Genomic DNA, 11,130 nt, shown 5'->3' with positions numbered 1-11,130 from the left:
GGAGAACGTGCAAACTCCACACAGTCAGTCGCCTGAGTCGGGAATTGAACCCGGGTCTCTGGCGCTGCGAGGCAGCAGTGCTAACCACTGTGCCACCGTGCCGCCCACAAATGTTCTCTGTGAGCATGGGGGACCAGGGAATAAAATTAGGCAGTCAGGGTGGGGGATTAGTTGGAGAAATTGAGGACTGCAGATGCTGGAGATCAGAGTCGAGAGTGCGGTGCTGGAAAAGCACAGCAGGTCAGGCAGCATCCGAGGAGCAGGGGAATCGATGTTTCCAGCATAAACCCATCATCAGGGTGGGATTAGTTGTATAGTTATTGAGTCATAGAGATATACAGCACAGAAACTCATCCCTGTCAACCAGATATCCTAAACTGACCTAGACCCACTTATTCATGTACCATCCAGACGCACTTTAAATATTTTAATTGTACCCGTCTTCACTACTACTTATGGCAGCTCGTTCCATGCACGCACCACCCTCTGCGTGAAAAAGTTACCCTTCAAGTCCCTTTTAAATCTTGCCCCTATCACTTTAAGCCTATACCCTCTGGTTTTGGACTCCACTCCCTGAGGAAAAGACCTTGACTATCCATCCTATCCATGCCCCTTTATAAGCCTCTATAAGGGTCACTCCTCAGCCTCCAATGCTCCAGCCTACTCAGCCTCTCCACATAGCTCAAACCCTCCAATCCCAAGCGACATCCCTGTAAATCCTTTCTGATCCATTTCAAGTTTAATTACAGTTACCCACAAGTCAAATGGATTTTTCCAGGGGCATTATTTGAGTAAGTCATTAGGTAGTGTCCCAAATGTCTGACTTTAACCATGAGAATGAGTAGATGTCACCTTCTTGGAAGTAAACAGGCAAGGTGATCTTGTCTTGGTCAACAACTATAGGAACTGAAAACCATGTGTGTTCAAATTATTGAAGGTTTGAGAATCATAGAATCATCAAATTCCTACAGTGCGAAAACAGGCCACACTAGCCCTCCGAAGAGTAACCCACCCAGACCTCTACATTTACCCCTGACTAATGCATCTAACTTACACATCCCTGAACACTATGGGCAATTTAGTTCACGTAACCTGCCCATCTTTGGATTGTGGGAGGAAACCCAGGCGGACACAGGAAGAACGTGCAAATTCTACACAGACAGTTGCCCGAGGCTGGAATCGAACCCAGGTCCCTGGCGCTGTGAGGCAGCAGTGCTAACCACTGAGCCACCGTGATGTTGCAGAGTAGGCCACAATTTGTGACAGGAGACCTTGAAATATTTATGAAACGTGATGTAATACTCTCATATCACCCAGTGGCAGAAATTATAGACTCCAAGAAGCCTTTGCTCAGTTCTCTTTGACACAGCTAAACCTCATGGGACTTACATCACAAGGTCTTGCTTGCATACATTGCTCAGAAAAAAATTTTGTTTCTTTAAGCCTGACCTCAGTAAGCAAACATGGTAGCAGGAGGAAGTCGCCTAGCCCCTCAAACCTGCTCTATCCCTCAACAGACCATGGCAGATCCGATTACCCCCTCCTTCCTGAATACCCCAGTTTTAATTACATGGCCACTATTTAGGTTAAAACCCTCTCTACTTCCCTAGTTATGCAGTTCGCTAGAACATTAGTCCCAGCACATTTTCAGAGATTGCCCCAATGGTTATAAGCCCATACTTTCCCCGGTGCTGGTGCTATTGACCCATAAACTAGAACCCACTTCTCCCACGCCCAATCATTTCTCTAACTTTGCCTTCTGTCAACTGGCAAGTAAAAGGTAACAGGAAAACGAGACAAAGAGAAATTGAGCCCTGAAATGGGAGGTATGAAACAGATGGAGTTTGGTGCTGGTCAGAAGGTCATGATGAGGTGGGGGAGGGGATGAGTTGAAGGTGGTGATTGAAGTTGTTGTGAAAAGACCAGCTACAGTCACACACTCAGTGAAGACCAGAGAGAGAGAGAGACTCTCTGTCAACGCCACCTGGATCACTTGCCGAAAGAGGAAATCTGACAAAGGGAGAACAGAGAAGCTCCCTGACCATCCAAAATCCTGCCACAACCTAAAGGGAAATTCAGAAAGAAAGTGAAAATCAGAAAGAAAGTGAAAACCGTCTGGTATTACAGAACCCCCCCCAGAAGAGCGAAATAAGTCAGGCTCTTTGGTTACAATAAAATCAGTGTCACAGTCCCAATTGTTAAGTAGATTTGGTAGTCAAGATCAAAGCTCAGGTTCCATATTTTCAAAGAGGGCAGAGTCATGGGAATAGCAGGCAGAAACAGAAAAAAAACCAAGTAAGTTAATCGAGAATATCTGGCAGAGAAGAAGCTAAAAGTTGTTCAGTTTATTATTTCTTGTCAAATTATGGTCTACGCATGCTGGCATGCAGAAAGATTTTTTTGCATTTAAACCACTTTCAAAGCATTAGTTCTATACTTTAGTACTGATTACAGTAAAAACATATCAGCAAATCAAATTGTTAACTTTTTCAAATATTGTTGATATTGGTTTAGCCATATTAATCTGTGGAAAATTACATTCATGCACCATTTTATCACATTAGTACACCAGGCACTTGAGTGGGGGGGGGAGTATAGTTCATTGTTGGGGAAGTTTTTTTAATACTGCCCTTTCTGCATAGTTAGTTCAGGAACAGCTGCCTGCAACTGCGCATGTGCTGTGCCCGGAGAAATGCAATTATATCCTTCAGATACGGACTGATTTGCTGTAGTCATGTGACCTCTGTTCTAAATGCTTTATGTACAGTCTGTCAGAGCCATTAAATATACCTCACCTGAAACTCAGGGATGGATGTAACTGGAAATGTGAGGATTTTCAGAGTTGTGAAAGAGCTAGCTACTGAAAGAACCAGCAAGGATGTGAAAAAAAAAAGCAGTCTTGAATTTACCGGGTGAGTCCAAATGGAGATTAAAGAAGATGTGCACAGAATTCAATGCTTTTCCCACTCTCAATGGTAAAACTATGAAAGTTGCAATGTTAAGAACGTGGGTATTTAAAAGTAACAAGCCTGTTATCAGTGTTGGGCAAGCTATATTGCAGCCTAGACCTCACTAAGGTGCAGAAAAGACAGACTACAGAGACTTTGAAAGCTTTGAAGAAACTCTTTGAACTTCATATCAATATTATTTCTGAATCGTATTTGTCCAAAATTAGAATTCAAGCAGCGAGAGAGACTATTGATGAATATGCGACCACAGTGATATATTTAGCTGAAACCTGAAAGCTTGGACAACAAAAAGATGATCTCCAAGATAGGATTACCTGAGGTATTAGAGATTCTGTCATGAGAGCACATCTGCTTAGAGAGGAGGAAATTGCTCTCAAGAAAGGTATCAGGTGCGGAAGTTCTGAGCTGGATTGTGTTAATGGCAAACAGGCAAGGCATTGTATTATGCTGAGAGACATTTCAGGGCAATGAAAACAACATAATTAGAGAAGAAAAAGAGAAAAAATATTTACAGAAAGATCAAGGCCAGAGTTTAAGATGTAGACATTGCAAGGACATCACGCAAAAAGATGGCATGAGGAAAGCAGTGCTATAACTCCAAGTAGCTGAATCACTTTGCACAGCAGTGTTCAGCTAAAAAGAAGCAAAACAAGCCCATGAAGGTGTCTGCTGGAAATAATTCCGACAATTCACTGTACACCATCTAACTAGTTGGAGTCTAAAGGTGGTCACTGACTTTTGACTGTCCCAACGATGTCTGCAGAAGGAGAGCATCAAGTTTTTGTGAAGTGTTAGATAGACACCGATGCTTCAAGGAAGCGACAACTCCTATAGGCTGAATGAACAGAATGGTGGCAGTGAAGGAAACCAGAGAAACAGTCAATGAATTTCCTGGATTGGAAGCTATTGCGGATGATCTCGTTTATAGATATGAGATAAAATGGAAGGAGCTTTTGTAGATCACAATAAAAATTGAGTACAACTGCTCGAGAGAGCTTGCCAGATAAACCTGAAGCTGAACAAGTAAAGGATGCAATTATAGATGTTGAACTCATGTGCTGACAGAGACAGGACTTCAGCCAGAACATGACATGGTGAGAGCTGTAGCAGAGATGCAATGATCAATACAGGTGAAAACAGTGGACCTGTGAACTATTTAATGAAGTTCTTGCTTACGTTGTCATCAGAATGTGAATCAAGCTCACTGTGCAGGATATGCAGCACAGAATACGAAGCAGCTCACTATAATGGGGCAACTGACAGTGATACCACCAGTGCAGGGATACTACAATGTCAATGATGAAGTCACTTTGCAATGTGATGGCAGTGAGACACAACTTGGAACCACCCCGCGCAGGAAGGACCACCAGTAGCATTTGCATCCTGGATATTAATGCAAACTCAACCAGGTTACCTTCAGATTGAGAAGAAGTGCCTCACTATCACCTTTGCGTATGAGTGTTGTCATCAATACCTGTTTGGGACAGATCGTAACAGTGAATTCTAACCACACATCACTTCAAAGCATTGTTTTCAAATTGTACGTATTGTTGCAGAGCATCTGCAAAGATGTTACTTTCATTTGCAGAGAAAGTGTCTGGAATGGATACATAAGTAAGGGCAACATGCTGGCAAGAGCAGCAATCCGTATGAAGAAAGTTCCGGATGCTGAGGCAGGGTGTGAAATTTTCCAGATTCCACAAAAATCTTGATGTGCTCTGCAAATCACCAACCCAGCAGAGACATTGCATAGGGAAGACAAAGCAAACTGTGGAACAAGATGTAACTCTCAAAGTGCTACAGGAAATAGTGTTGAAGGGATAACCTGAAAGCTTTAAGAACACGCCTGTTGCTATAAGGGAGTATTGGGCGGATGGGAGATGAAGTGATTGCTCAAACAAAGTTTGAAAGGAAGTGGGATTATTATCTCTAAGTTGATGACAGCACAGCCACATGAGCCATCCAGGAATTGAATCTGGTCCGAGAGAGACAGGAGACATGCTGTACTGGCCAAACAGGACCACAGCAGACAGCACACTGCCTGAAATGATAAATGGGTTTGGCAGACTAAAAAGGCATAGTGACACACACAATTCCAGACAGACCATGGACGGAGCTTGGAGTAGGATCTTCTCAGTCTTGCAGGAAGTCACCATATTATTCCGACTACTGGATGATGCCAATGACCATCAATGAGATTGTAGAACGCAAGAAGCACATTTCATTTGGTACAATGTTTCCGATTTTGGAATGCCTGACGGTGGCCTTCAATTCATAAATGCAGAATTTAGCTGCTCATGATCGGATTTTGAAATTCTACAGTCTGCATTATCTCCACACTATCCTGGTCAAAGGGAAAGAAGATCGCAAAGACATTGAGCACATCCAGCACGGACTCGTAAAAGGCCTTGCTCGAGTGGAAACCAACACCTTCTGAAGGCAGGGGAGGCTATCCAGGCTAAAGTTACCCCGAGAATGAAAACTGCTGACAAACCAAATTGATTAAAAAGCTAAATTCCACTTTGATAAAACTGCAAAGTCATTGACGGAGCGCACATTGGAGAAGCCAGTGGGACTGCAAACGCTCAAACGCTCTCAGTAGAAATGGCAACTCAATACCTGTGCAGAACAGGTGTCATCCAACAACCGTTCATGTCTGCAGACCTTTAGATACAACCTGACTCAGGACCCACCTTTTCCGGATACTAGTCGGGAAAATGTGACCTCGCTGTCTATGCAGAGAACGCAAACGATTATCCCAGAGAGCCAGTGCTCCTGAGCAATAACAACAGCGGTGACCATGGCAACAGCATTCACCCCAGGAAGATACTCCCCGGTGAAGGTATGCAATGCATGGACAGAGATTGATGAAAGTGGAATTCACAAAAGTTAACACACACTTCTGTAAATGAATGAGCATTTTCTTTGTGATCATCTGTTCCGGGTAACTTTTGATAACTTATAACTGCAAACGCTAGTGCATGCATTTTGTTTTATATGAAGGGGGAAGCGCTTGGAGAAATATAATTGTGCTCAATGCTTGAGGCTGACTTGCTGTGCTGGTATGACCCCCAACTCTGTCAGAACTACCAGAGCGCTGTCAACAGGAGGGGAGGAAGGGTTACAGTTTTTAACAGCTGTTGCAAAACTTACAAAGTCTCTTGTGATGATATCCACCCCAACAGGAAACAAGAAGAAGATCCGACTCTACCAGTTCCTGCTGGATCTCTTGCGGAGTGGCGATATGAAGGAGAGTATCTGGTGGGTGGATAAGGACAAGGGGACATTCCAGTTCTCCTCAAAACACAAGGAGGAACTGGCAAACCGCTGGGGGGTACAGAAGGGTAACCGCAAGAGGATGACCTACCAGAAAATGGCCCGTGCTCTGAGAAACTATGGCAAGACGGGGGAGGTGCGTAAGGTAAAGAAGAAGTTGACGTACCAGTTCAGCGGCGAGGTGATGGAAAGATTGGAGTGGAAGCGATACCCATAATGAGTTGTTCCCCTTTCTCCTCCACCTCTGCATGCTCACAGCATCAACAACCACTCTGCCCCTTTCCGTCTGTACTGGGGAGCCCCTCATTCAGAGACACCGAGAAATGTTGGAAAGAAGACAAAATCCCACATCGATCCGGAAATATCTGGGAACGAGAATGCATCACACAACTCCTCATCAGTGCCTCCCCTCCCCCTCCATTTGGTCTGCCGACCCTCCATTCGCACACCCCACTCTGCCCTCAGCCTGCCATCCCTCCTCCTATCCCAATGCCAACTTACTCCCATCCCCACAGACTGCCCTCTGCCTCACCACCTCCTCCTCCTCCCTGCCCTTTTCCCTCCAATCCTAATGCCTACCTGCCCCGTGCCCCCTCTCCACAGCCCCCACTCCCTGCCCATCGCGTCCAATGTCCATCTATCTTCTGCTGCTCCCTAAACCTCTGTTCCCTTTATCTCCACCTGCCTCCCCACCCCTCTCCTTCACCTCATTCACCTACTTGCCATTTCATCTGTCTCTCCATAGTTCACCCTGCTGCCTCTTCCTTCCTTCCCCTCCCTCATTCCCGTTTTTCTCTCCCCTTCTATCTCTTGTCCACCCTCTTCCACTTGCTGCAGACATAACTTGCTGATGCCAGTGGTTGGTGGGGAAGGGTACTGGGCAGGTCCCCAAGTTATTCAGTCAGGGGCTCAAGGGAGTTGGGATTGTGAGGGAAAATAAGTGCGCCTGTCTGCTTATCTCTATTTTCTGCCGCTGGGTCTGGCCTCTGTCTGTACGTGACTATGGAATAAACCCTCATCATCGAATCCACCACTGACCTCACTCACTTTCACTTGGTCTTTGTGAATGGGCTTTGTGAGGCAGTTCATTCACTGGTCTCTCCATCGAGGCCCAGAGATGCCTGCCTCAAGGCACAGCCAAAGAGCCAAGAGCCAGGAACACTCTTCATGCAACACCCAAAAACCCCTCCAAAAACATCAGGCAATCACCATCTCCAACAAGAGACAATCTAACCAATCCCCCTTGACATCCAATGGTCTTAGCATCACTGAATCCCCCAATCCTGGGGGTTACCTTTGACCAGAGACTGAACTGGACTTCCCACATAAACACAGTGACTACAAGAGCAGGTCAGAGGCTGGGAATGCTGTGGTGAGTATCTTACTTCCTGACTCCTCAAAACCTATCCACACAAGTCAGGAGTGTGATGGAATGCTCCCTACTTGCCTGGTTGAGTCAGGCTCCAACAACACGACTGAAGCTTGACACCATCCAGGACAAGTGCCCCAAGCATCCACTCGCTCTACCACTGACACTCAGTAGCAGCGTTGTACTATCTACAAGATGCACTGCAGAATTTCACCAAAGACATTTAGACAGCACCTTCCAAACCTATCACCACTTCCATCCAGAAGGACAATGGCAGCAGATACATGGGAACATCACTACCTGCACGTTCCCCTCCAAGCCTGACTCATCATCCTGACTTGGATACATCACCGTTCCTTCAGTGTTGCTGGGTCAAAGTCCTAGAATTCCCTTCCTGAGGGCATTGTGGGTCTAACTACACCCCAAAGGACTGCAGCAGTTCAAGAAGATAGCTCACCATCACCTTCTCCAGGCCAACTAGGGACAAGCCATGAATGATGCCCCAGCCAGCGACACCCACATCCTGTGAGGGACTCACTAAGGAAAAAGTCCACTTCTGTTCCAAGGGAGTGTGCTTACTAACTCCCAGCCAAGGCCTGGACCTAACCAACTCTAGTTCAGCTTGGAGTAAATATTTCCAATCCCGCTTCCTTCTTGGGGGTCACCTCACATCAGCAGATCCCTTTCAGAGACTGATAATGAAAAGAGCAAGGGAAATGCTTGGAGGTCTCCATTGTACAACTGTCCTCCCAGAAAAGGTAATTATTTCCCATTGTCCTGCTAGATGGAGTCTTAAACAACTGGGATTAAAACCCAATGAAGCCACCTCAGAGAGTTATGAAGTCTGGGCTCAAATGCTTTAGCTTTTTCACTGTAACAATGGATAAATGTCTGTTTGAAAATAAACTGCTGTAAATGTACATGTGATGAATGTGTGTTCATGTGACAGTGTTGTTAATTAAAATTGCCTTGCACAGCAATAACATTGAAAAGAAACAATTCTAAGTTTAACCAACAAAGTAGGAAGCATTGGAATTTGTCTGCGAAAAAAGACAAACATCTGACAATACTCTGCAGGCTAAACCTCATAATTGGATTTATTTATATGTATAAGAAAATTCAGAGAAAAATTAAGATAAAACCTGATTACTTTTCTTTAAAAAAGAGAAGTGTTCAATCTTAATTGTGTCAGAAAAGATTTTAGTAGATGTTAAAAGATATGGATTCCATAGTTTCTTGATATGGATTCCATAGCCCTACATGTGGAGCCAAAGTGATAGGTTTAGATTATACAATGGAACAAGCAAGTAAACTCCACAATTTCACATAATTGCTATGCTGCAGAAGGAAGCCATTCAGCCATAAAGTCTCCAAATATCGGTCAGGCCAGAAGTTGACAGTTCTAGGGACTAAAAAGAAGAATAATCTACAGGGACAAAAAGTTGTTCTCTACACCCACTCTCTCACATTAGAGGCAACAGGACACAGAGTGCTATCACGGCCAGCTCAGTCAGAAAGTTCTGCTTTCACAACCCAGTCCAGAGATATCAGGACATGACACTCACCAACACATGAAACCGGGGGCACGTCACCCTGTCAGACCAATGGTATTGGGGATGCAGCAATGATGAAAGGGAATGCTGAGGGAGTGGTGCACTCTCTGAGTGTCAGTACTGAGGGGATGCCACACTATCAGAGGGTCAGTGCTGAGGGAGTGCCACACTGCGGGAGGGTCAGTGATGCTGGAGTGCTGCACTGTCAGAGGGTCCGTGCTGAGGGAGTGAGCACTGAGGTGGCGGGGGTTGGCAGGATCAGTAAAATGTGAAGTGAGGTGCCCACGTTTGTCCACAAAACCTATGTAGGAAGAACACAAAGTGCTGGCCATTGGTGGAATCTGATAATGCTGAAACAGATCTTTGCCTTTCAACATCGCTAAAGGTAAGTGACTGGAATAGCCAGGAATGGTGAATGATGATCAGTAAAAACAATCCCTGCTTTTCATTCTTTTACTCCCACCTTCCTTTCTTCCTTTTGTCCTTTCTTCCTTCATTTCTGTTTTGAGTGTGACTGAGATCACTCCTTGCTGTGGTATTGGAATCAGCAGATAGTTCCTCTTTTGCGTGGTTCAGCCGCGTGGTGAGTGGGGGCTGTGCGCACTCTTAGGAGAAGTTTGTGAACAAACCAACTCTGTAATGTTCACTCACTTCCTCCGAAAAGGTGGAGTCTGCAAGAATTCAGCAGCACACAGACTATTTCAGTTCACGTCCATATTTAGCACAACTACACTCCCGGAAATTTGTAAGCAAAAAAGTATTGGTGGAGATTGTACACAAATTGCTTCAAACATGTTCCTTGTGTTTATGTAGACGCTAATAAATAGTCAGAATCGAGTTACACCCCAGTGCTGACTCAGGGCCTCCTAGTTCTTCTATATAACATTCTTATTTTCCTGTCTTTTTCAAAATATAACTAAAGTCCTCTCTATACTGGCCTGATCAAATAATCACAGGACATGGTTAGATACAGAGTAAAGCTACCTCTACTCTTTAAACTGAAAAGTTTACTCTTTACTCTGTCCACATCACTGCCATCAAATACTCCCAGGACCAGAACAGCACGGGGTTAGATACGGAGTAAAGCTCTCTCTACATTGTCGCCATCAAACACTCCCAGGATAGGGACAACAAGGGGTTAAATACAGAGTAAAGTTGCATCTACATTTTCACCATCAAACACTCCCAGGATAGGGACAACAAGGGGTTAAATACAGAGTAAAGTCGCATCTACATTTTCACCATCAAACACTCCCAGGATAGGGACAACAAGGGGTTAGATACAGAGTAAAGTTGCATCTACATTTTCACCATCAAACATTCCCAGGATAGGGACAACAGGGGGTTAGATACGGAGTAAAGCTCTCTCTACATTGTCGCCATCAAACATTCCCAGGATAGGGACAACAAGGGGTTAGATACAGAGTAAAGTCGCATCTACATTCTCACCAGGACAGCAATGACGGGGTTACATATGGCATAACTACTCTACACACTGTTCCTCCTCTAACTGAGGAAGTGAATCAAAATGATATGGTTGTGTTCATGTGATAAGGGGCTTTGTTCCTCACTACTCTGACTAATTGCCTCTTTAATGGGGTTTTTGTTGGTTGCAACCAGACTCCACTATTTGAAGCAATTGTTAATTTGTGCTAGTCTTTGCTACCCTCTGGTGGCCGTGCTGTGAATTGCTCAATTCCCCTTCACATTTTCTTTACCCCTTTTCCCCTCTTTGATTCGTCTTCCTCCCTCATTTTGCCCTCTTTTCTCCCTCTTATTACCACCTCTTTTAACACCTTAACCCCTCCCTCTCATTATATCTTTCCCCCATTCCCTGCCTACACTTTACCCCATCTTTTCTGCTTCTTTCCCTCTATTTCCCCATCTTTTCCCTTTGAAATTAGATTAGATTACAGTGTGGAAACAGGCCCTTCGGCCCAACTAGTCCACACCGACCCGCCGA

General features: G+C 44.8%; 1 protein-coding gene across 1 annotated transcript in view; it reads left to right on the top strand.

The window, feature by feature from the left end:
- The window catches only part of spi1b (Spi-1 proto-oncogene b), a 42,189-nt gene extending 34,702 nt beyond the window's left edge, over positions 1-7,487 (top strand). Inside the window, exon 5 of the mRNA XM_043706315.1 lies at positions 6,155-7,487. Within this exon, the coding sequence (XP_043562250.1) occupies positions 6,155-6,462 (308 nt within the window). The 3' untranslated portion in view covers positions 6,463-7,487. The remainder of the gene's footprint in view (positions 1-6,154) is intronic.
- The last annotated feature ends 3,643 nt before the right edge of the window (positions 7,488-11,130 follow it).

This window comes from Chiloscyllium plagiosum, chromosome 16, assembly GCF_004010195.1.
Source record: "Chiloscyllium plagiosum isolate BGI_BamShark_2017 chromosome 16, ASM401019v2, whole genome shotgun sequence".
Classification (NCBI taxonomy): Eukaryota; Metazoa; Chordata; class Chondrichthyes; order Orectolobiformes; family Hemiscylliidae; genus Chiloscyllium; species Chiloscyllium plagiosum.
Note: the sequence above shows the minus strand (reverse complement) of the source record. Positions and strands in the feature narration are given on the sequence as shown.